Source organism: Xiphophorus hellerii, chromosome 19 (genome assembly GCF_003331165.1).
Source record: "Xiphophorus hellerii strain 12219 chromosome 19, Xiphophorus_hellerii-4.1, whole genome shotgun sequence".
Classification (NCBI taxonomy): domain Eukaryota; kingdom Metazoa; phylum Chordata; class Actinopteri; order Cyprinodontiformes; family Poeciliidae; genus Xiphophorus; species Xiphophorus hellerii.
In genome coordinates, this window is record NC_045690.1 from 11,166,905 (window position 1) to 11,192,619 (window position 25,715).

Below are 25,715 nucleotides of genomic sequence, written 5' to 3' on the forward strand. Positions count from 1 at the left end.
CCTTAGATCTGATTGCTTTTCAGTTGCAAATTGATTTAACAGAGATGGTGTTGTGGAGTGAGGGTGTTTAAGTATGAATGAAGAGGAAGAAGACCTCTTCTCTGAGCTGGTAAAATACTGAATGAAATGACTCGAGACCTGGACGTTTGGCTTAACCGCAACTGGTGCTTTGACTTGCCCTGTTAAGATCACCTATAAACTTTAAGGTAAAGAAGCTTCTGGGAGTAAAAAATTGACCATCTCAGTGTCTTCAAGTCAACTTATTTACCAAATATATATATCATTGGATGCAATCTACATGCCCACTGGTTAACAGGAAAACCTGTTAACCAGAATGGTTTTTCCTAACAAGAAAATCCATCAAGATTTTTCTAGTTAGCAACCTTATAGGTTGTTTGGCATTATGGGTGTTTCTTCAAATCCCAGGACATTTAAATAAAAATGTGATTTTTTTGTCAGTAAACTGAAAACGAATGATCATTTACACAGTTTTTTGAGTTAATTAGCTGATTAGGGTGTGACATTGTGAGCTTCTAATAATCTCTTTGTTCACAGTATTCTAATTTTACGAGACACTCAATGTTGGGTTTTCATTATCTGTAAGCAACAAGCATAAAAATAACAAGAGGACAACAAGGAATATATCACGCTGTGTGCTGATTATATGTAATACAGAAGTTTCATTTTCTGAGATAACTAGCGAGAAATATTGCACTTTTATGCAATGTTCCATATTTTTAGATGTATCTGTAGTTCAAGACTTTTTGCACATCTTTACTAGGGATGTTGCTAGTTTTTTTTTTTCATAAAGAACTGAATGGATTGATGAATTTAATTACGCTCATATATTTTTTGTTTGCATAAAAATATATAAACAGATTTCAAAGGACTCAAAAACATCCCCAAACAACTTTTGAGGTAAAACGTAACGTTCAGAATGTTCACCATGGATGATGTCTGTTTATGCTCTGGACAGACAAACAAAAAAGACAAAGTCAAAGTGTGGGAACATAATATTTATTCCCTCCATCTTTTACTCATGACACATAATCTACAACAAGTAGCCCTTTTCCTACAAAATCTGTATTAAGGCAACAAAGTCCATTAAACCTCTTGTTTCTGCCTGAAAACACCAAAAGATTTTTGGGAAATGCTCAGAGTTTGGAGCTAAAGAACTGTTCAACATGATAAAAGAAGAGTCCCTTGTGTCTTTGGGGCTTGTATTTTTGTCCCAAATAGAAAATCTGTCAAATCTTTGAGCAGATAGATCCTGCAGGACTGAGGATAAAATGCAGTCTTTGATTCTCACAAAAGGATCTTGTAGTAGTCATCTTTATAGCTGTACAAGACCACCACAGCCACCCTGAAAAAGGACAACATGTGTTTGTTATATTGAGAAGGGGAAAAAAACGTATACTCGACATCCAAATGGAACATTTCAAAATCAGAACAATGAAATTTAGCCAGGAGGTTTTCCGGGAACTTTATTAAGAAGTAAGTCCTGTTTAGCAAGAGGATGTAACTTTGCCAGGAGCACATCTCAAAAGAGACAGAGCCTTGCAAGTCGCAGTATATTTGAACAAAATCCCTATGTGAGTCATAAAAATTACTTGTGAAGTTACCAAGCTAAATAAATAAATCCAACAAGAACTAAGTAAAGGAGGAAGGTAGAAAATAACCTCAGCTAAATTTTATTTTATTTTTTTACAAAACAAACAAAAAGAAAAAACAAAGAAAAGCCCCACACCTATAATAATTATGTTAACTGTCTAAGAACAGCCTTTCAGAGCCGCCAGAATGGCTGTGGGCGAGTTGAAACAGCAGTGAAGATGTTGGTTTACATGCAATAGTTCTGACTCAAAGAAAAGGTCACTGCCTTTAAACCCATCCAAGATAAGTTTAGTTTACGATTCCGCTGCAGCAAGGTGACTGCTGTGAAAACCCTTTACCCCGCTCATCTGGCCTTAGCTGCCTGTCCCTCACATTCAACAAAAACATGTACACGAAAGGATAAAAAACAGATGCAAAATGTATACATCGTCTCTGGCTCTTTGGCCCGGTTTATCAGTGAGGCCTTGTGCTCCCCCTAAACAGCAACACAAACACAAAGCAGAGATGGGAAATTGAAACCAACTGCGTTGGAGAGACTTTGATTTTTCCTGTTGCCGTCTCATTCATGACACTGGCTCTGGGGAGCTGACCTGAGTCGGACAGCTGAGGTGTTATGATCCAGACGCCAGAAGACCAAACAAGGCGAATCCTTTGCCAGATTCCACCTCAGGAAACAGGATCAACGGGGGATTTAGTGTTCTTCAAGGTGGTGGTTATCTGTCTAACAGCGCTCTTTGAAGCTCTGGCTATCACCGTTACACCTGGTGTCAGGGAGTGGCAGTTGCCTACAAAGGAGGTTTTTTATGTTTTTTTTAAATCATCCTTTAACCTATTTACCTGTTTAGTTTTGGCTCTTTTTTTTTTTTTTAGCCAAAACGAGTTTAAATTTTTTATGTATGTATTTAAGAACATATATTATGAAAATCTAGTACTTGAAAGCCTAAAAACCTTTTTAATTAAAAATAAGCTAATCAGCATCCTCCTACAGATAAGAAATTCCAGTGCTACAAAGATGTTTATGTTGGTGAGCATAAACACAAACAAGTTGGTTGAATTGATTTCTCTTCATTCAACCAACAGCATCATCTATTTCTGAGCTAAATGAAGGAAGAGATATTTTATCTTCCTGTCCAACAACCTTAAGAGTAGAATTAACTTAAAGTGATTTTTAGGGCGAAATGACATGTGAGAAACAGAAAAATCATGTAACTGATTATTTGAGGAAACATTTTAGTGAGTTTGTATTTACCACTGAAAATTAGACAAAATTGATTGATTAGTTAAAAAAAAAAAAAGGAAATCGAGTTAAAATTGTGAAGGTATGATTGATGAAAAAGGAAGATTTCTTCTTCCTCAGAAAATTAAAGGGTGATCAAAAAAGATAATATTCTTCCCAAGACATTGCTATATCCACAAATACTAAGTGAGAGAGTCAACATTCTAGATTTGCAGGAGCGGCTGAAAAAGAACACAACTTTTTGCACATTTTTAGTTCAGTGACAGCTAACCTTTTCACAATCTTAAAATGGTGGATCTCATCACAGATGGACTTCAGGTAGCGCTGCTTTGGGAGACGAGAGAGCAGAGTCTTGACGGTGCTGTTGAACTGTTCTTCACTGTCAAACTGGAAATAAAAATATAAAAAGCAAACTTGAAAGCTACCTGATCTGAATAATAATAAAGACTGAATGATTGTGAACCAGAACAGACACACAAACTGAACAAAAACAAACTCATAAAAAGAATTAAAGCTGTAATTGAAATCATAAGAGGGATGATTTTTTTTTTTTTGTGGGGGAAGTTTCGAGGGGTGTGGAGCAGGAGGCAGAGAGGAGATGCTAAATTTTTCAGATTTTCTTCCACTTTACAACATCGAATTGTTCCATCAAATGAAGTCCTAAAATGAAGTCCTGAATGAAGTCCACCCATACATACATACATACAGTTCTTGCTTTTTGGAAAATTCAGGAAATAGACTTTTCCAAGGTGCTGTATATCATATACTGTAATGCAGTATACAAGCTGTTTCTTATTTTAAGCCATCATATTTTTAAAGATCTGAATGAGTTTTTTTGTGTGACTTGAGCTAATTTTTCATATGGAGACATCCATCGCCAACAAACACCATGTACATTCATGTGTGTCATGCATCCTTCCTGTTGCCTTAAACATGTGTAGAAAAGGAAAATCTGTATGAGTGACTGGGTCAGGCTTTTGCTTATAAGACCACTGTTTTAGGAGCATTTCCTAACCTTCTCTGTGTTTCTTCACTTTATAATTAGACTTCGTGGAAGGGAAACTGAAACTTTATGAGCAAAAGGTCCCAGTAAGGAGTTTGGAATGTGAATATAAACACCTCCTAACAGTGTGTTTTGTTAATTGCAGCACATGTCGGTCACCTATGTTTGCCAAATTAGACTTTTTTTCTGTCTATGGAAACATGCAGGGGAGTTTCCTCACTTTGCTCCTCATGGGACGCGGCTGCAAAGGAAGGAGACGGGATTCCCTTTTCCTGTCTAGGATCTTGGACGTTTGCTGGCCATTCTTTCCTTCCCCACCCTCCCTCACAGCCCTCACTGGGATCCAAAAATTTTATGAACTGTGCTGTGCTTTTGATGAAGCTAGTAGGGAACCCACCTCCAGAGACAGGAAGTTTATCAGCGTTTCCTTCTGCAGGTCCACCTGCGGGATGAAAAACAAGAGAAGTTTCAAAACAGAGCCTTATCTCAGACTCTAAGTAAACATCGAACTCCACAGAACACAATGCATTACATATTTAGACTGATACTGTTATTGTGCAAAGAGGCCTAATGGCTTGTTGGATTCATTCTGCTGCATTCCAGACTGACAGGTGGACAATTAGGCACAGGGTTCCTACATGTTTGACCATATTCTGCATTTTTCCAGAGTCCTCTATCCATTTGGACATGCTGTCAAAGTATAAATATAGAAGTTCAGGTCACACTGTAACTACAAAGAATGGCTAAAAGGAAAGGTGGGTGAATGGATGGATGGATGGTCAAATGAAGTTTGGAAGACTTTTGATTATTTTGTTTTCACACATCACATTTAGTTTCTGTGTCTGTTCACTTAATCATAATGACTTTATCTGATCTTTTACATCACAAAAAAGGATTATGAAATTTTGAAATAGTAACAATATTTATTTTAGTTTCTGCTGCTGAGGAACCCTGTTAATATGCAACCACAGAGACTCAAAGCTGCTCACAGCATCAAACTCATTAAGCCTGTTATGTTTCGCCAGCTCCTGTTTAGTGCTGCAGCAGAGATTCAGTTTAGATTCAAACAGGGCATATTCAGGCATATTCCTGAAATACACAGCCCCATTATAATTAAGGCAAGCGGGAAGGTTTATCCATGGATATCATGCCCTAATCTGCAAAACGACTGTAAATAAACTCAATATGGCAACCATTTACACCCAACCCCCCACGTCCAACAAGGTTAAGCAAGCTGCCTTCTCTGCGGTGTGTATTGTTCTGTGGCTACTGGAACGGATTCACAGCCATCTCTCCACCAGCGGGGGATCGAAGCGTGACTATAAAAGGGCGCTACTCTCCATGATGTTTGTTGTTTTAGCCATCAAAAACCCTTTCCCTGTTCTGTGATTTCACACATGAATTGAGCAGATAAGGTGGAAGAGAAAACAACAAAATAAAGAAACAGAGGACTTACTGCAAGGACCTCGATGTTGTTGCTCTTGTTCTGCAAATTGCTCCCCAGATTCTGTAATCTGGTCTGAATCTGAAGAAAGAGAAACAAATACGGCATACATAAGAGAAAAGAAAAAGCAAATAATAGTTCTTCCCGTGAAAATAAAATATCTGGAAATAATATTTTCACCTAGTCTTTTTCTAAATAAACTTCCGGGATGGCTTTGAGCTACAGGAAATATTTTCTTAACTAGAATAGTGCTCTCTCACAGAAACAAGAAAATGAAAACCTATGAAACAGCTTTTCATTAGGGAAACATAGTCACAGCTATGTTTCCCTATAACTGTGACTATGTTTCTACTTCATAGCTGTGACTTTACCCGATATGGACAACCTGATATGTTTCAAGTTAAGATAGTTGTTAAGAAAACAACAGTTGAGTGTAGTTATAAACAGTGCATAGTGTTAAAAGTGCCTATCTTGTTAATTAGAGCAGAAAAAAGTAAAAGCAGCAAGAGACTTTTAATCCGATATTAAGTGTCTGTGTGAAAAAATGCATACAAATGATATAAGATGAAAGTATTTTAGAGATGTAGAGAGAAAATCATATGGTGGCGGAATTCCAGGATTTTATGCTTAACCAATATTTTGGCAGCTCTTTGGCTATCTGATTTTCAATTGGTGGATCCACCAGATTTCTGATAATAACAAGATGACATAGGCCAGATTCCAAATACGGTGCAATGAAAACTGATATTCCACCTACTGATGTCATTTCAAACAAACATATTCTTTCACTTTATTTCAGAAAATTATAACAAATAGGCAATAACTAGTTTGTGTTGGAGATGTAAAGTTCATAGCAAATTTTTATGGGTTAAAGTATGAACATGTATGAAAAGCTTTTTAGTTTTCGTCTGCATAACGATTTTACTTATTTGTTAGATTTGTAGAGATGCAAAAAGACCAACATCCCTAAATGTTGGTCTGCTTTTGATAGATCTGCTTTATTCTTCAACAAGAAATCAAAATTGGCTAAAATTGTAATTTTGAGGTTAACAAAACTAATGAACTAACTAACTAATCCTATTGGTGCATCTGTTAAATAGACATTTTAAATATGTCTATCTAAAACATTAAACATTCAGAAATTGATTTGGTAGATAAAGTGAAGGTGTTGTTTGTGTATCAATAACCTGAGCCTCATATCGTCTTCTTGCACTTGCGGAAACTTTCTCTGGACTGATGACGTTAACGTTCATGTTGGTGCTACTGCCATGTTGCTCCAAAGAGCCTGAAAACAGTTTTCCACATTTACCATGTTATTAGAAGACTGGGCGAGAGCACGTTTATCTGAGTTACAGCCCAACAGTATGAAAACAGAAAGCTGTTTGTGTTACGGTGCAGTAGGACCGTTGAGGCTTCTCAGTACCAGTGTTGTTAAGCTGTGATCCTTTAGGGTTCTGGAGGCTTATGCTCTCAGTCATTTCTCTGCAGGGGAACAAGAAGAGAATTCATGAGATGGAAAACCTCATAAATCTTTTTGAGCAATCTGAGCTGCACATTACACAGATTTCTTTACCTGATGCTTCTCTCGTCAAATACTTTGGTCCGGCATTTCTGAATGATGTGGTCCACCAAGTCCCACTCTGGAATTCTCTTCTCAGACTGCCTGTCTTTCTCAAAGGATTTCACCTGGGAACACAGAATTCTTCTAACATACTGCCATTCAAAAACATTCAGGTATTTTGTGCACAGTTATCTTCAACACTAATGCTTTCTGCAGAAAACACACAAAGCAAGTTTTATTCTCAAATCACAATACACCTTAGATGTTGGCGAAACAAAAAAAAAAAAAGGATCCAGGGCATTTTGTTGATTTACCTTCACATAGTTTCCATCTTTGTCAGAAACAAGTGCCATGCAAGTAATGCCAGCCAGTCTGCAGTGCTCCAACAGTGTCTCCTGAGACTGAACACGAAAAGATAAATTTTTATTCGCTTTAAAAGGAACATCTCAGTTTTAAATGTCCAAAATAAAATGCAACAGAGTTTTCACTGTTAGTACTCAACAACGTTGGCCTGTGTGAGTCTTGAACGTCTAAGAACTACACCCCTCAGACAGCTTACAGTTTTCAAACCAAGTACAAGAACTATTACAGAATAAGAAAGCAAGAATCTTGATTCAAGAAGAAAATGCAACATAAATGCAGAATCAAAACCTCATGATGTGAATTCTGCTGTAGCCATTTGCACAGTGTTGTGTTCAAGGCTGGTCAACTCTATGCAGCAATTTATGCAAAACAAGCCCTAAATAAGTACAAAGTGCATACATTGTAAACAGTAAATGGACTTTCTCTTCAGTTGGCTGATATTTCTATATAAATGTTTTTTAGCTGTCTTATATTTCATTTTCTAAGCTATTTGCCTTGTAATGGTATAACTTTTTTGTTTCGCCTTTTCTCACAACCTCTCTCTGACTGCATTATGTCAAAGGTAAGTTATCGCCTGAAAGGCCTTAGCTGACACCACAGGGGCGGGTTTGCCATATTAGGCAAATAAAGAGTGAAACCATCACCAGAGCATGGATAAAAGCTGTGGATTATTTCTGTTAATATGCAACCACATGAGCGGCATTAACAGTTCTAGCAAGAGGGGATTTATGCCTGAGAAGTCTACAAAAAAGGTAAAAAGCTAAAAACTTTTTACTGGTTCATGCATAATCAACAAGAAACTGTAATTGGCAATATAATTGTTTTAAGCAAGAGTCAAACTTTCCTAATTGCTTCGGAATACTGACACGCCCCTACAAAAGACAATGAGAACATTTAAAGCACATATTGACTGCATTGATGGAAAGTTTAGACAACAATACGTTATATTGAGTAGAGGAAGAATAGAGGAAGGATTAAAATGATGGTACTGGGTGGTGGCTGGCAGGCTGTTTGTCAAATAAAGATTGTGACAAAAGCATGGCACCAGAACTCCTAGTCCTTACTCCAAACACCTTCATATTGATGGGAGTGATCTCAGCTTGGCCAAACTTCCAAATTCAGTCAAATTATTGCAAATCAGAACTCAAAGCACTTTCTTAAAAGTGGTTCTGATAAAACACCGGCAGGGTCAGTCAGTTAGCTAAACAACTCTGTGACATTTGAGTTTGCCTATTTTCTGTCAAATGCCACTATAAGCATACAGCTGGGGACAAAAGCAACAACTTCCTCCAGTAAGTCAGGTGTTGCCCTCTGTAGGCAGGAAGAGATGATTGCATTTCAGCAAACTAAGTATAACCAAAAATACAAAAATAAATGTGGGATTGAGTTTGGGTATACAAAAGGCTTAGTTGGTAATCATTAAATATTTTTCGAGACTGCAGGGTAAAATCGCATCCCTAAACAGAAAGAAGAATAGCATATATTTAAGAGTTTGCTATAATGGAAATTTCTGTGTTATTACTTGTACTTTCGTTACCAGAGTTCTTTTTGACATGTATTACTTTTCTGTGTCTTTCTCAGCATTTTTGGTTTTATTGGATTGGTGCAGCAGAGAGACAGACAGGATATGGGGAGAAGGATTGCAGGGGTATTATATCCTGCAATGGTCTGGCTGCCTATAAAAATATTTTTACGCTCATGTGGTATTTGGCTAAACTGTTGAGCAATTTGGTGGTAAAGTAAAACATATTTATGACAATAGTATCAAATCATAGACTTACAATGCTTGATATGGCCATAATAGGCAAGAACCAACAATACTAAGAACAAAATGCCTAAAAAGCTGGTATGATCACACATTCATGAGAAAAAAGAAAGCTTGCATATTTTGTATGCATCAAGACTTTTTAGACTGCTCTTTTTTTCTCACAACCTTTCCGATTTAGTTTTATCATTAATATGTGGTAGAATTGTAGGTGTTATTAAAGTAATTTTAGAATCTTATAAAGGCCATACAATTAATACAAAAAAACTCAAGAATCTACAGACAAAAATATTTTTTAGTGGGACTACATTCAGAAACATGCTGGCAGTGTCGCAGTGTGGGCCTGCTGGGATGGAAGGTTTGCAATCACATTTTTGTTTGATACAAATTTCATTAAGTATTATTGCTTATTTGTTATATTTTTCATACACAATTAAGTCAGCCTGCTGACCTGTAACACATCGTAGGCAAGGTCTGCAGAAACGCCTGAGCTCCACAGCTTCTGGACAACACTAATGGCTTTGGACATTGAGGAATGTCCAACTGGGACCACCAGGACATCACAGGAACTCACCACCAGCTAAAACAAAGAACAAATATAATTAATTGCTAATTACAGCAAAAACAAAAAATGATTGTAAAGACAAATATTAGAAATGCTTATTGTTAGGAGTTAAAATAAAACATAAATTACTAAGTTTCCCTTTTTAAATATAAAATAGAGATAAATTGCTGTGCCCCCTTAAATAACTCCTGGGAGTGACGATGTGCAATGATCATAGTTATTAACGTGTTTCTAAAAGTGGCACCATGGCAGCCGACGGCTGCAAAAAGGTATCATTAAATATGAAACTCTGCCTGCTGCTCCTCCATTACAATAATTAGGAATTTCAGATTTCTGTGCTTTTATGTGTCTGTCTCTCTCACTGGCTCCTCCATATTGGCCATGGCACCATAGACTTTGTCCAGAGCAATGCTGGCCCCCACTGCGTTGGGGACCGGCACAGTGGAAGCTGGTCCTCGGAATGCCAGGATCTAAACAAAAACATAAAAAAAGACAAAATAAGTGGGAAATATATCAACAACACTGACTCATGTATTGTGTCATGATTTTGGATTTGAAATGTTGGTGGTTGACTTTAAAACCTACCAGATGATCATAGCGTCCTCCAGCAGCTATGATGTCTGGTGCAGTTCGCTTTCGTTTCTTGATAAACGCCACAAACTGGAAGATGACTCCAGAGTGATGCTGCACCTTGTACACCAAACCTAAGTTAACAATAACCTATAAAATAGAAAAACCTGTATTAAAAAAAATAAGAAAACATAGATAGCTAAGGATTTTTTTGCTGCTTTAAAACTCAAAATTACCTTTAGTTTAACACCCAGTCTTTTCAGGAGGACAGTGAGCTCCTCCAGGTCCTTGAGGCCCTGCTTGGCCAGCTGAGTGACGGCTGTCTTCTGTTTGGTGAGCGATGTCAGCAACGGTGCCAGCTCTTGCAAACTGCCCTTCTGCTCTATGTACTTGTACAATGTTTGCAGCTGAAAACACAACACAAGGAGAGTTTTGGCTTGTCCATGCTTGATATGCAAAAATCTCCCTTCAAAGCTGAACATATTTGAAGGCACCAAGTGTACACTTACAGTGTTGGTTGAAAGGGAAAAGTTGCAGAACTTTGCCTCAACCTCACCTCTGGTCAGCTTTTCATTCTGCAGCAAATGTGTAATAAAGTTACTGTCACATTAATTACAAGAAAAAAAACACATTTTAATTTAAATATTTTGCATTTTAGCACCAAAAAATCTAACTGTATCTGAAATTAAGTCAATATATCATATTATAAACATACAACATGTCATTATTTGTGTAACAAAATAGAAATTAGAGAATTAGAAGCAGTTTTTGTATACAAATTGCTTTATTTAACTGGGGTTTGTAGCTATTCGTTTATGCCCAGCTTATTTAACCCCACACATCTCAGTCTTAATGGACTGAGATATTCATTATGCAATTCTTTTTAAACAAGGTCACACTTATGATACTCTTTTATGATTTAATTATTTAAATTTCATTTCAGCAGGGACATGATGCATTGCATTTTTATCACATAAATAATCACAGCTTAAAACTGAATATTTACTTTGACTTAAAACATACTAACAGATGATTCAGCGCTCTAGTTAGTTTCCACCATGATTGCTTCATACGTGTAATCTTATGTGTAATATAAGCTGGACTAACCCTAGCATCACAGAGTATGCTGGATGCCTGGCTCAGTTTGTCCTCGGGGACGCCACTGTGGAGTAGGATGGCCTTCAGTAAGCTGGTGTGGTTCAAGTAGATGTTATAGTTCCTCTCCTGCAAACACAAACACACCTTTAACCCTCTCAGCTACAATTACAGTCCATCTTCACACAATAAGCACCTCTGAATAATAACTGTTGTGTCCGGCAGCAAACATTCTTTAAAGCTTTCACACAAAGACCGGGACAGTGCAGAGGATCAGAAACAGGATGCATGAGGGATGTAATAGAGGCTAGACACAAGGCTGTCTGAGTTTATAAGGTGTGGAAAAAGAACCGGGCTGGAGACTGACGCAGCTCTGCGATGGATGCAGACAGGAAATGGACTGTATTGGCAAGGAGGGAAGGAAGTGGACAAAGTAACGCAGAGTAGATTGACTACATAAACAATAAATACAATGTTAATCAGCCATCCTTTCACACATTTTGGTATGTTAGGAATGTGAATGGGAAGTGAGAAGGAAAAAACAGGAGTTGAAGCAGAGCTGATGGCATTTTTGTAGGACGACATACAAGAATGGCAGAATGACGCATAAACTAAATGTTCAATCTGAAAACAGCAAACAGGAGGAGGAAACAGGATGAAAAACTACAAGCAGTAAATGTGAAAATAACCTGAAGAGCAGGAAACTCCTGGATTATTTCAGAGACGGTGTAAATGGTCTCGGCATCCGGAAGCAGGCTGTTAGTGACGGGTGTGATGATGTCAAACGTGCACTCCAGAATCTCCCTCGGGTGTGCACGATCCAGCTTTCTGGGTCGGAACACACGTTCAATGCAGTACCTGGACAGAAATGAACACTCAGACTTTGCTTCTACTCAGGATGAGAATTCAGTCCTTAAGACCCACACTTTTATTAAGTTTTGAGTAAAATTAACTTCAGTGACCAGCACACTTCACCTTTTAACTTACACAGCCAAACATACAAATGCACCAATTAGGCTTTTTCAGGTCAACAAAGATTTCTGATTTTCCCTTCATAAAAAACAGAAAATATGTTGTGCAGGTTCTTTGATAGAGTTTTGAATCCAAACAAAAGAGAGTAACTAACAAGATTATGCAACACTGCATATGTCCACCAACACAGAAGCACTTACAGATGCACTTATAGACTGAAAATGAGTTCTTAGTTTTGATGAATATACTGATCTAGAAAAAAAATATCTGAATCTTCAGTGTTTCATCACTTATCAGACTTGTGAAAGGGAAAACGGGATGCATCTTAACACAAAATATGTTTTGGTTTGTGGTGTTGCATTGTGTGGACAAACGTGATCTCACAGATTTCTGTGCAATGACCCCTAATTGCCTGCACTCATATCTCATGACATCTAGTTGTGATAATTTTGTTTTTGTTAAATACAATGAATGTTATATTAATATAATATTAATAGAATTAATTAGTCTTAGCTTTCCTAGAAATAAAATTGTGATTGGTATAACATAGAACAAAAAATCATCTCTTTGAATATCAACGCATGTTTAGCTTTAAAACCAATTACCAACTTTACCTCTTCAGTTGTGTTATATTGTTGCGGGCAACAAATCGTGCAAACGCCATCTGAAGTGGAAAAAAATGGGTTGAGACACTTTGTGCAGTAATAATGACAGTAAAGTCAGAGTACGTAGCTGTAATCAATCACTGTGTAGACACTACATTTGGTCCTCAGGGTTTCCTGAAGCAGCTGCTGATCGCTGCCTCCAACCGTGTGCATTTGCATTTGAACCACACATTCATGAGTGTGTGTGGTATGTTTGTAGAACTCACATGAAGGTCATGGGGCAGTGTGACCAGCATTCCACTGTGGTCCATAAAGCAGGCCAGCTCGCTGCTATCATACAACTTCCTGTTTCTGGGGAGAAGCATTGGCGTGTGAAGTCGTACTGCACCTGAGGACACATTACATCTATAAGAAAAAACTCAAAGAGAACATGCAAGCAGATACAAAGAGCACAGCTTGAGGATGGAAAGCAACACAAACACATGCACAGAATCTGTGCCGCCTGACAGTGAACCTATTGTTTAGCTGCCTCACACTGAACCAGATGTTGGGGTCTTCAAAACAGACCAAGAGCAGGTCAAGGGGTGCAAGCAGTTCGGGATGATGAGTAAACACTGATTCATGTTCGCATGCACACATGTATGCTTACCGTGCTTCTTAAAGATTCTGGTGATGCTTTCATACACATGTTGCTGCAATTTGGAGCTGCTGAAGTTGAAGTTGCCCTGAAGGGAGAGCAAACAAACAACCTCTGTTAGAGGGGTTATTACGACATGTAAAAAAGTTCCTGTGTGCCTGTTAGAGAGGGTAGGGAGAAAAAAAATGAGAGAACAGTGAAAGTAATGAGTCTGCAGTGACATCTTCAGGTATAGAGGGGGAAATGAACAAGAAGGAACAAAGATTTGCTCCAGCTTTTATATTTCTGAGGTTTCTGCTTGAATTTAAAATTAATTAACTTAAGTAAAAATGACCCTTTCATAAATTAAAAAGATAACAAATAACTAGCTTTTAGGTTATTTAGGAAATATTTGCTTCTTCAAATATAATTTACTTACACAAAATGGTTTTGAAATAAAAAAACACAAAGTTCTTTCAGATTGTAGCTTTCCTATAAATGCCACAGATGGCAGGCATCAAAATGAAGTAATTCTCTGTACTTTGTGAGAATATTTCATCTTGTTAGCACAGTGATGGACTAGTGACCTATTTTAAGAAAAAGCTCCACTGGCGCATATCTGAAACACTTTAGAGGACTTAGACTGTCATTTGTTAAAACTGAATATTGCATCAGATTTAAGAAGGAAATCATGAATTTGCACAAAACACTGATTATTATATGATCCTGATGAGCATTTAGGGAGATTTTAATATGACAAAAGGCTATTTGAAGTTTAATTAATTATTCACTGATATATTCCAAGTTTTATGAATTTACAAGTTAGGTGATAAATCTCAGTTAGCCAGCTGGACAGTCTCATGACAACAGATGCTTACACTGTCATAAATTAGGTTTCCCAAAATGCTAAAGGACACAGAGTGTATGAAGCACAGATGAAAACCGTACCTTGTGCATGTCCATGTCATAAGCATAATCCATGACTGGTGTGGTGTTTTGGGAAAACAGCTGCCCCACCATGGTGCGGTAAGCCTTGCCATTGATATTAGCCATGGTGTGCTGCAACACCTCATGAAGCTCTGACTCCTCCATCTGAGGCGGCGGCAGCAGTTCGCTCTTCAGTAACTCCTGGGTGGTGGGTCGAAGGGCCGGGTCATGCTTCAGCAGCCACTCTATTACCTTCCTCTAACAATGGAGAATGGCACCATACTGTTAAAGTGCAGCTTCAAAGTGTGGAGGACAGAGAATTGTATCACATTTTGTGGTTCAGTTCTCACCAGTGTTCCTTGTTCATGTTCAGGAAAGTCTCCTGGGAAGGAAATTGACTCCTGCAGTGTTTAAAGAAATAGAAATGAATTAGAACTCAGGTTTAGATAAAAGCGTTTAGCTCAATTGTTTCTCATGACGTACCATCCGTAGCTGGCTCAGGACGGAGATTCGCTCTGCACCCGTCACAAACGGCCTGTAGGACATCTCAAAGAGAATGATGCCCAGACTAAACAGATCAACTTTCTGTTGAAAAATAAGATTGAAGTCAACATTAAGATGTAAGAAACAAAATATGACTGAATTATTCTGGTTTTGGCCAGAAACGTGAATTTGAGTTTCTTTCCTGGTTATATGTGGCTTTGGTGTTTCCTTGGACCTCTGGACTGACATAAAGGGCTGTTCCAACCATTCCTGTCATGTTACCTAAAGGTAGTAGTGCAAAACTAAATGTTCGTGTCAGGGATGGGAATCGAACTTCCATAGTTATCAGAACTAAAGAGTTATTTAGTGTGTCAAAACTCCACCTGAAGGGTCTGGTTTGGGCATCACAGCTGAGCTGCTGTCCTCCAGTTCAAATTTACCTGCTGCCTGTTTGAAATAAAAATGTAAAGCTCAAACCATGACTAATTTTACACACTTTCAGTTAGGCAGTCTCCACAACATACCACATTAGCAGGATGATCTGTAGCCAGACCAAAGTCTCCGATTTTTACATGGTCTTGGGAATCCAGGAAGATATTCACAGGCTTCAAGTCCCGATGAATCATGCCCTAAAAGAGATTAAAAATTTTAAATGACTGAAAATATTGATTTAATATTTACATTACAATGTATTTAGGTTCCAGACCTGCTCATGGATGTAAGCAAGACCATCCAGAATCTCCCTGAACAGCCTCCATAACCGATTTCTGTCCAGGTATAGACTTTGATCTATTGTGTCTCTTAAAGTGCTTTTTTCACAGTATTCCATCTGTCAGGGTCACAGGAAAATCATAAATCAATCAATATTTATTCATAATGCACTTAATATTAAAATGCCAACACAAGCCACTTTACATCAGATTATCATCAGAACTGAAGAGCCGAACTGATGACAATTATGAGAATGAAGACATGAAAATTCAAACAGCAAAGTGTCTGAAACTGAAAAATTAATGACAAAAATAAAAAAGGACTAAAAAGCAAAGGTTAAAGAACAATCTTAATATTCAATCTTAGTAAGATTATTATTTTTATTGCATAAATGTAATAATTTCAAATAAACTTTAAACCACTTAAAACTATATTAAGACTAAAGATATGGTTATAATTTGAGAATAAATAGAGATTTTTTATGTTTAAAACAAGCTTGTTTTGATTTTTAAAGACAAAACATTCACAACAAAAGTCAAAACGTTCAGTAGGAAAAGTTGATCAGAAAAGAGCCGCTTACCTGTATGTACAAGTAATGTGCTACAGAAAGCTGCTGATCAGAATCTGAGCTCTCAGTTGTGCTGGTTGTTGTCGGCCTTTTTTTTGGCTCCATCTGTAAATACATACACAATATGTTTAATATTGTTTACAGCTCCAGCCTGAAATTACCAATGCAAAAACAGAATACAATTTACTGGGGCTTATTAGTTCAAAAATTTTACAGTGAGAATATGGTGGTGTTTAACTCCAAGCTGAATGCAGTGCATCAATATGTGTGCATTTTAGAGTGTGTTTGGGTGAATGTCAAGTGTAAAAGCCTTAAAAGTGGTCTATATGAATAGAAAAGTGTTACATAAGTTTATGTAATTTATAAATTTATCTTAATTGGGACCACATAGTTTGACATTATTCCAAAGAATGCAGCTGATGTGCCGTTCAGAACATTTACAGCTACTGCTTATTGTTAATTCTCAACCCGCATTGGGCTTTTACATAATTATCTCAATCATCAACTACCCACAATTACATTAAAGTATTAAATAAACTACACCAACACGGTAATAAAGATAAATAAATAAACATGTAGAAAATGTTCAGACTTGTGATATGTCGTCTGTGCTGTCATCCCCATTGTCGAAGATAATGTCACTCCTCGAGTCACTGTCTGACGGTCTGAATAGAAACAAACAAAAAAAACGAACAGGAAACATTTGAAATGTGTAAAAATGTTGTCCCAAAAAATTCTAAGCAAATTTTTTTTTTTTTTTTAACTTACAAAAACGATGCACCAAATACATCATCCTCATAATCGTCTTCGTCTTCATCACTCGACTGGTGCCCGCTGCACTTGGCACTGGAGGACCTCTCGATGGAGGTGGACCACTCCACAGAGCTCGACACGGCCGGAGGTGGGGCGAGGTCCTCCACGTTGTCAGGCAGGCCGAGCTCATTGAGGCGGCGCGGCGGGTCGCGTGCCTGGGGATGTTTGTCGGGCGTGCTCTGAGGCTCCGAGCTGTCGCTGTTGCTCAGCACTCCCATAGAGGGCAACTCGTGCCGCTCGATCCAGGCGTTGTAATAGCGAACAATGTTCTCATGGTTCAGGCGGGAAAGTAGAGTCACTTCCCCTTTGATGCGCCTGAACTGCTTACTGGCTGGATTGACCTGGATTCGCTTCACAGCATAGTAACAACCGTCCAGCTTGTTTTGTACCTGGGCATAAAAACAGTTTAAACAGAACAAAATGGAGTTTTAATTGTGGTGATGAAGATCTCTTAATTTCAATTTAGGGGGAAAAAAGGTGTTTACCTTAATTACAGCTCCAAAGGCCCCTTTTCCCAGAAGCTGTAGCTCCTCAAACTCATCAAAGTAGCGAGAAAACTGCCTCTGCATCCCTGAGCTGAACAGAGCATCAAAAATGTGGCTGCGGGGAACAACGGTTGATCCAAAGTCCACTGCCAGATCTAGAGAAGAAATCATTTTATGTTAAATCTTTACTTGCAAATGTTAAATGGTCCACAATCACCAGTGCTTTCAAAATTTCTTAGTAAAAAGCTACTTTATATTTACTTCTTCAAAAAACAACATACATTTGAACTGTTACAACCTAAAAGAATCAAATGTTATGGAAGTTAAACAAAATTTGTAAAATTGATGACACGAGAGTCTTACTCTTTTTCCAAAACCCAAACCAGTCAATCAGTCCAACACTCCAAAGTCAGACATACAAAGCAGAAAACATTCCACACTAAAGTGGATCAACTCTCATTGAACCATGCCTATATTGAATGTTTTGATAAAAATGTACTTAATCTAGCAATATCATTGTAAAGTTTATTTAGATAGCACTTTTAAAAACAGGTTACAACTGCACCAAAGTGCTGTACAGCTGTACAAAGACAAAAACACAACAGAATAAATTGACAAACAGAAAATAAAAATAAAACATCACAACTGAAAAGTCAATTTTGCTTAACTTAATGTTCTCCAGTTTGGAATAATTTTGTCAACTCACCTTCTGGACTGGTGTCCTGGTACTGAGGAAGGTTTTTAGGTGAAGGGGGCTTGAGGAAAGAGTGGTCCAAAAGCTGTTGAGTAGTCCAGCGGTCAGCATCATTCAGGCAGATGCATCTAAAGACAATAAAATAGTGGGTCAGGTATCATAATAAAGAATTATTCACACACTACTAAATCTGCTTTAATATTTTAAAAATAAACTACAATGTGAAAAAAATACATTAAATATCTATGTTTATCTTGCTACTACCACTGTTACAATAAAGAAAATAATAATTCCATTATCTGGGGAGATAAATTGCTTATTGTTTCATTGATAGCCTTTTATCTCCCAGATAACACAATGATTTTTGAAAATATTTTCTTTCTTAAAACCTAATAAAAAATCCAGGTGGTGACTTTTTGGGAAATGCAGTGTATTAATAATTAATATCCTGAAACTGTTATGAAACAAATTCAAAAGAAAAAAAAACACAACACAAATACCAAGAAGATTTGTCATAAAATACTAGTGCAAGAAAGTGGTGGAGTGCTAATTCATACATACTTGTGGAGGAAATCCTGAAAATCAGCAGGCAGGCTGTTTGGTACAGTAAATGGATACTCCTTCACTTCTTTACCCTGACTCAGAGCCAGCAGCATCAGCCCCAGGTTCCACACATCCCCCTTCTTCCCGGTTTTTGTTGGCAATGCTGTATCCTCGGAAAAACGGACCCGAGCTTGATCAAAAATGTCTTCTTTGCAGACATCAGCAAACCTTTTTGATAAGCTGTAGTCTGTCAGTCTAATGTTCCCCTCAGAGTCTACCAGCACACTGGAGGCGCCCAGCTGTTTGTGGACAACAGAGTTGGAGTGAAGGTAGTTGAGGGCGGCCAGTAGCTGAGCCGTGTAATGGCAAAGTTTATCCAGAGGAACTGGGGTCCCACTAGTCAGGCTTTGGTTTAGGTTGATCCCAGGTACATGCTCCACCAGCAGGTTCACCATGATGCATTCCTCCTTTTCAGTGGAGCACAGCGCCATGTAATGCACCAAGTTTGGATGATCTAGTCGCAGGAGGGAATTGAACTCATTCTCTGCAGCATGAATCTGCAAGAAATTTAACAAAAAAAGGTTTATGGTTAAAAGTTTTAAGCTAACCCAAGTTGGACCAGCAGTCTGAGGCTATTTCCAGGGTTCCTGGACATTTTCATGAGAGCTTTCCATACCAATTCAAATTTCCAGAGAAGAAAGAAAGAGAACATTTATTTAGGATAAGAAAGGACAAGAACAAGGAAGGAAAGAAATAAAAAAGAACGGAAAAGATAAAAGGAAAAAAGGGAATAAATAAAGGATAAGAAAAGGTGGACACAATACGGAGTAAAGAAAGTAAGGACAGAAGGTAGGAAGGGATAAATGACGGACACACAGAAAAAACTCAAAGAAGAAGGGATAAAAGTCAAGAAGAATGGGGCCTGAGGTGACAGGTAAGGAAGGAAGAATGAAGGACACAAATAAAAAAAAGCAATGAAACACCATTTAAACAATTGGAATGGGGAATAACATCTTAGAATATATATTTTCCAGACATCACAAGAATCCTGTGATCTGCAGAGACTCTAGTTGGAACAAAATTTCTGACACTGGGACATCCTGAACATCAACCATATTTTTTGTTATGACATTTATTTTGAAAGGTTTAAGTAGAAAGTGGAACCCAGCATATTTGCTGGGGCGTCAGGAAAAAATGCATGGAGTATGGAAGCATGACTATAGCAAGTGGCTGTAGAAAAGTTATTTAAGTTTATAGAATTTATAGAATAACCTCATTTCTACCTTGAAAGAAGGGTCAGCCAGCGAGGTATGTTTACATGTTTTTGTATAAGTTTTTATGCCGTTATTGTACTCATGACACCATCTCATTTAAGTTTATGTTGTATTTTAGTTCGACGGTGGCGATGGTGTCAGTGGGACAAAAGTGGAGTTGTAACAAGAACAACTTTAAAGATTTACATTAAAGCCGACTTCATACCATCATTTAAACAAACTCTTTATTGCCATTAAGAAGAGGTGGAAGTGATAACAATCATAACACTAATCTAAACCAAGTAACACTGATGAAATGTAAAAGAGTTGATTTTACAAACAAATACTGTATGTGACACTGATTTTATAAACTCAAATGTGTTTGACTCAGGACTCTGTATCAACAAATATCTAGAATCTAGGACCGAACGTCTTGATCAGGACATCCATACAAATTATTTTGATTATTTTCACCTTTCAAGATAAAAATTGCAAAGTACTTAAACAGGAAATTAAAACACAACACACCAAAAACAAAAGCAGCTACTTGCCTGCTTTTTACAGCCCTCAAGTTTTCCTTTCTCCTGGCTGGTGAAGAATTTGCCCATCTTCTTGCTCCAGCGCAGTGACCACTCATAGATCACAGAAAATTCTCCAGAGTTCGCTTCAAAACCGCAGTAAACACTCCGTCCAAGTCGTTCGCTCTCACCTGTCAGAAACAAACACTCAGATTCTCTCGTGACTAATAGGCAATATTTACAAAATAGAAGAAAGGTCTTGTACCAAGTCTGCCAGGTCTCACCTAACATTTTCCCTTTGTGGACAGCAAGTTCTCCAAAAACGCTGCTGCTGAAGTGAAGCAGCTCCTGTGTGCGGTGGTTGTCTTCATTCACTGTGTCGCGTCTAGAAATAAACATAATTCAGGCATTACTGCAGTAATGTTGAGGATATGGCAGTGTTTGTGAGGGTGGCATACCTGTGGCGTGTATTAGAGGTAGTGCGACGACGGTTAATAACAGCTTTCTTGGCTTCAGTCAGTTCAGTAGTTAGTCCACTGGGGCTGGGTGGATTCCCCAACACAGACGAAGTTTGCTCCATGCTCTCAAGTCGCTCCTGTAAATTAAAAAAAAAGAACTATTAGGGATGATCAGTAATATTTTTAGATTTTTTAAGAGAATATCTCACCTATTTACTTTCATGCTTTTTAGAATAGAATAGAATTCAACTTTATTGTCATTGCACTGTCACAAGTACAAGCAACGAGATGTAGTTTTTGTAGACTAACACAAGTATAGTAAGCTGACATTAACAAACATGCTATGCATTGCTTGATAAAATCAATTAATAGTGCTCCTTTACTCTCTATATCATGATTGTTCATATTTTTGATGTCTATAAAAGCTAACTGATATATTTGTCTGTCTTGCAAGCAACAATGAAGTGAAGAAGTTTTTTAAGTATGTGAAAGCTTCTATTCTTGTATGTTTTATAAGATTTTGTGATGCAAGATCTTCATGTTTTACTGTGTTTCTATGACAATAACTGATAAATACCTGTTTGGCCATCTCTTTTCTTTTCTTTTCCTCTCGCTTCTCCACTTCTCTCTTTTGGATTACAGCCATGATCTCTTTTTTCTACGAAGATAAATATGAAACACTCAATATAATGGATATAAAATACTATAAATAAAGTATAATATCTTAAATATGCAGCCAGATTCAGATTTTATGGCTCCTATTCAGGGGACAAGTGCTTAATGGTTTTGATTGAAATGCACAGAAAAGCCAACTTAAAACAAGGGAAGAAATGAATAAAACAAATTTTTAAAGCTTAATATTTTGCTTTTACTAAAACAAAAAACACCAGATGAATCACATTAGAGCATCACTTTACATAACAGCAACAAAGTAAGAATGTCTCCTCACCATTTCCTCTTCCTGCTTGCGCTGCTGGTCCATCCTCTGTTTTTCCTCCAGGGCCCTTTTCTCCTCCTGCCTCCTCTGGTTCTTCAGCATCTCTTCATGAAAGGACCGCGGCGGGGGCTTGTTGTGCTCACTCAGGAAGCCTTGGATGTAGTCTGCTAGCTCGTAAATCATCACCTGGCAGAAGGAGAGAAGTTAATGACCAGAAATTGGTGCACCATATGTAACTGTGTGGTTTATCCTCACCTCCCCGCATCGTGCCGCTGCCAGCTTGGTTAGTTCACTCTGGAGATTCTGGAGGTTCTCATTTGAAAGGCCTTTGGCATTCTTCAGCTCCAGCTCTGGAGGTCTGTTGGTGTCCCATGATATTTTTATCATTTAATGATGCAACCTCTACAACGGATCTTTGTAATTCTTTGAGGCAAATCACAAGCAGGCACATGGGAAGCTCACTGTTCCCTAAGAGATCTCTAATTCTGTTCTCTCATGCAAGTCCATGAGGATAAAATCTAGATAACTTGCTTTAATACTAGAGGTGGATTAAAATATCCACTTAAAAATAAAAAATCTTTGCTGAAGTTTTTGCTAATATGTGTAAAGATAAATATTGTTTGCAATAATTGTGTTTTTGTTTACTGGTTTAATTTTAGCCTACTGGTTTTATTTTAGAAATATCTGAACTTCCATTATTAAAAGCACTAGAATTGCTTCTGTTACTGTCATGTCCCACACTGAGGGTTCTCACAAAGGTCCCATTACTTATTCACACTCAGAATTGCACATTTTTAGGTAGTTTTCACAAAACTGATGAACATCTTGTAGCAAAAGGCTGAAAAGCAGTTCGGGATTGTACTCACGCGTCCGGGTACGTGGGAGGGCATTTCACCAGCAGGTCCACGGTCACGTAACACTCCTGCCCATTATTCAGCCCACTGGGCCGCAGGCAGAGGTGCATCTCTGGAGGCCTTCTAACCTGAAAATCAAGTCAAATTTGATTTACAGTTGAAATTAGGCATTATACTGTTGGCTACTAAACCTAAAAGAAGTTTAATCTCAAGTTTTAGTCATTATCGTGATCATTGTGAGCTACAATTAATGCAGGTATCAGAGTTACCTTCCAGGGATCCTGATTTCGCAAATCCTGGAAATCATCTCCAAAGATGGAAGCAATTGCTTCTAGTTCATGTTCCTGCTGTACTGTGTAGTCTTCTGTCCCATCTGTAGGAGTGTGCTGACTACTCATTCTTCTGCCTCTACAACTACATGGCAGTCCCCCTAGTCCTCGCTCACTTCCAGGCGTCAGAAAGAGGAAGCGCTGCTGCTACCGAGATGCCCTCCGCAAGCCCTCCAGCTCTCCGACACCCTGTAAGCTCAAACTTCAGAGCTTAACACGCACAAAGTATTGAAATTAAGTTGCGTTACTCTTTAATTTGCAGTTTAAAACTATCCACGAGCGACCATAACAACGTTGCAGCTCGCGCATGCCTGTTGCGAGATGTGTGTCGCATGTGAAACGTCACCACGTGGCGTTTACAAAAATAACCTCTAGAGGGCGGTGATGACTCGGTTCTGATGCTGAGAGTTTTTCCATTGAGTTAATTTATATGCATGAAATAAAACTAACTTATTGTAATTTCACTAAATAATTATTAGGACACATCAAAACAAGACAGTTTCATTTAGATATTCAACAAATTGGTGTAAAGAATGTAAAAGCACAAAATAGATAAAACATATGTTTGTTTAAATTCTGTGTTATCCAGGTCATTCAGTTCAATTCAGTTAAGTTCAATGAAGTTTATGCATGTAGAACCAATTCACAACCATGTCATCTCCGGATACTTTATATACAAAAACAAAGTCAATTGATCCTAGTTATTAAACAATACAGTCAAGTTATCATTATTTTTCAGACTTCAGGTTAAAAAAATGTTTTCTGTCTTAGAAAACCTACAGAGTGCTTAAAGTCATTGACTTTAAACATTCATCCCTGGACGAGTATGTAGTGACAGTAAACATTAACTCATACTGTGACTTTGCAGCAGTTCCTCATACCAAGCATGCATGTAACCACCATGGAAAAGAAAATTCCCTGTAACAGGAAGAAACCTTGAGCAGAAACAGGCTCAGTGGAAGCAGCCATCTGCTACGACCAACTAGGTGTGAACAGGCACACACAAAAAAAGAAACAGAAACACTGATAAAAGGGTGCACTTTCTATGCTATACTATGCTATATTATGCTATGCTGTGCAATCCGAGAGATTAAAAAACTCTGCTTTCCATTAATGACAAAAGTTACCTTTTTTTTACATTGTCTAGCAAGTTAACTTCTTCATATTTAAAAAGTGCAATAATGTGATGATTATAATTTGTGTAGCAGTTACACATTTTAATGGATCCAGGTCCTCTCATTGTCCTCTGCTGGAAACTCTTGATATCACTTAAATAGGCTCTTTTTTACATACTGCTGTGTATTGATACCAGTTTCCCAATGCTACATAATAAGATCAGCTCATTTTAATGCATTTGAATTTTTGAAGTGGGTATATGTGAGATTTGCAGCTGTTATGTTATAACTGCACCATGTCTTTTTTAACCTTTGTTGTAGTTCATTTTTCTGTGTGCAGTGGTTGCATTAGTAACTTTTTTGTGTCAGTATACTATGAATGTTTTTATTAGTTGTTTTTTTTCTACATAGAGAAACTCAACATAAAACAGTATAAATTATATATTTAAGTCTATTTTAAATAGAAAGCTAGCTTGCTAAACATTGATATGATAGAGTTATTAAACTCATTTAATGTAAGAGGTGGTATCAAAACATAGTCACGTGCCTTCGCAAAATATTTTTGAGGTATTCTTGTTTATTTTTTTAAATTATTTATTATTCCAAACCTCTGTAGTTCAAGTCAGTAAATCCCTCCACAGAAAAGACAAATTTACCACAAGTTCTTTGCTATGCTATTTCTATTGCAATTTAAACAGTTTGTAAAAATTTGCAGCATCCTGCTCCTATCTGCAGACAAGAAGTTAAAAATAGTGTATGGTGAGTAGTGTGGCACAAAGGAATGCTCTTTCATTCCTTTAGTTGTGATACAACTTAACATTTTACATGCTATGCTTTCTTTCACAAGTCTGAAATTGTGCAACAATTATAAATTACTATATTTTATAACATTTGCCCATGGAATAATGGTATTCTAACTAAGAACTCAAATATTAGCATATTTCCTGCAAGTGACAATATTTCCTCATATGGCACTGAACACACCACAAAAATATTTTTCAACTTGTGGGTTTCACAAATATGGAGCTGCTCTTTTCAAACTCGCTGTCTGCTCATAGATGACTCTGGCACTTCCAATCACCCTACAAGGAAACATCTGAGCCAATCAGAAATGAGCCCCACTTGGTCAGATAAGACACTCAGAGCCCAGCTGGTGTTACCATCAGCTGTTCCACACACTGAGAAGGTTGAGTGCACACACCGGCAGGATGATTTACAGACATATACAATGTTCTGCATTGCCTTATCAAGACACCAGTGACGGTGCATTTACTGAGTCTGATTAGTGGGCTTTTTGTGGTGTTATACATGATACATATAAGCGTTGTGCCTTATGCACACTGAAATAGCAATTAAAATATGATTATTAAATAGGTCAATTATGTTATTTAAATAATAACAAGACATCTACAATTAGACCAAAGCTCAAAGTCACTTGATTGATTTTTAAAGTGTGTCACATAGCAATCCATTGACTTCTAACTCTTTTCACATTTTAATTTTTTAAGACATTCCAGTGGTTCTGTGATTTTATTATGAACAGGAAAGCCTATCCATATAAGTTAAAGACACTTTTCCTGAGGCTTGCTGGTGTGCTGGAAGTTCTTATTTGGGCTTGTC

At 37.6% G+C, this 25,715-nt stretch overlaps 1 protein-coding gene across 1 annotated transcript; it reads right to left on the reverse strand.

The window, feature by feature from the left end:
- Positions 1-995: 995 nt before the first annotated feature.
- On the reverse strand, positions 996-23,318 carry eif2ak4 (eukaryotic translation initiation factor 2 alpha kinase 4). Its single transcript, XM_032547383.1, has 39 exons — positions 22,921-23,318; positions 22,664-22,779; positions 22,053-22,155; positions 21,810-21,983; positions 21,438-21,518; positions 20,861-20,997; positions 20,687-20,787; positions 20,436-20,593; positions 18,650-19,188; positions 18,101-18,216; positions 17,395-17,549; positions 16,865-17,298; positions 16,689-16,761; positions 16,109-16,201; positions 15,524-15,646; positions 15,342-15,446; positions 15,201-15,264; positions 15,020-15,099; positions 14,818-14,919; positions 14,685-14,735; positions 14,356-14,592; positions 13,441-13,516; positions 13,058-13,179; positions 12,801-12,850; positions 11,904-12,072; positions 11,227-11,343; positions 10,629-10,694; positions 10,356-10,526; positions 10,135-10,269; positions 9,912-10,019; positions 9,436-9,564; positions 7,171-7,257; positions 6,869-6,981; positions 6,719-6,777; positions 6,483-6,580; positions 5,308-5,376; positions 4,249-4,293; positions 3,120-3,235; positions 996-1,363 (listed from the first exon to the last, which is right to left on the reverse strand). The coding sequence occupies exons 1-39, from the start codon at positions 23,047-23,049 to the stop codon at positions 1,306-1,308; spliced, it is 4,959 nt and encodes a 1,652-aa protein (XP_032403274.1). The 5' UTR covers positions 23,050-23,318; the 3' UTR covers positions 996-1,305.
- Positions 23,319-25,715: the final 2,397 nt, after the last annotated feature.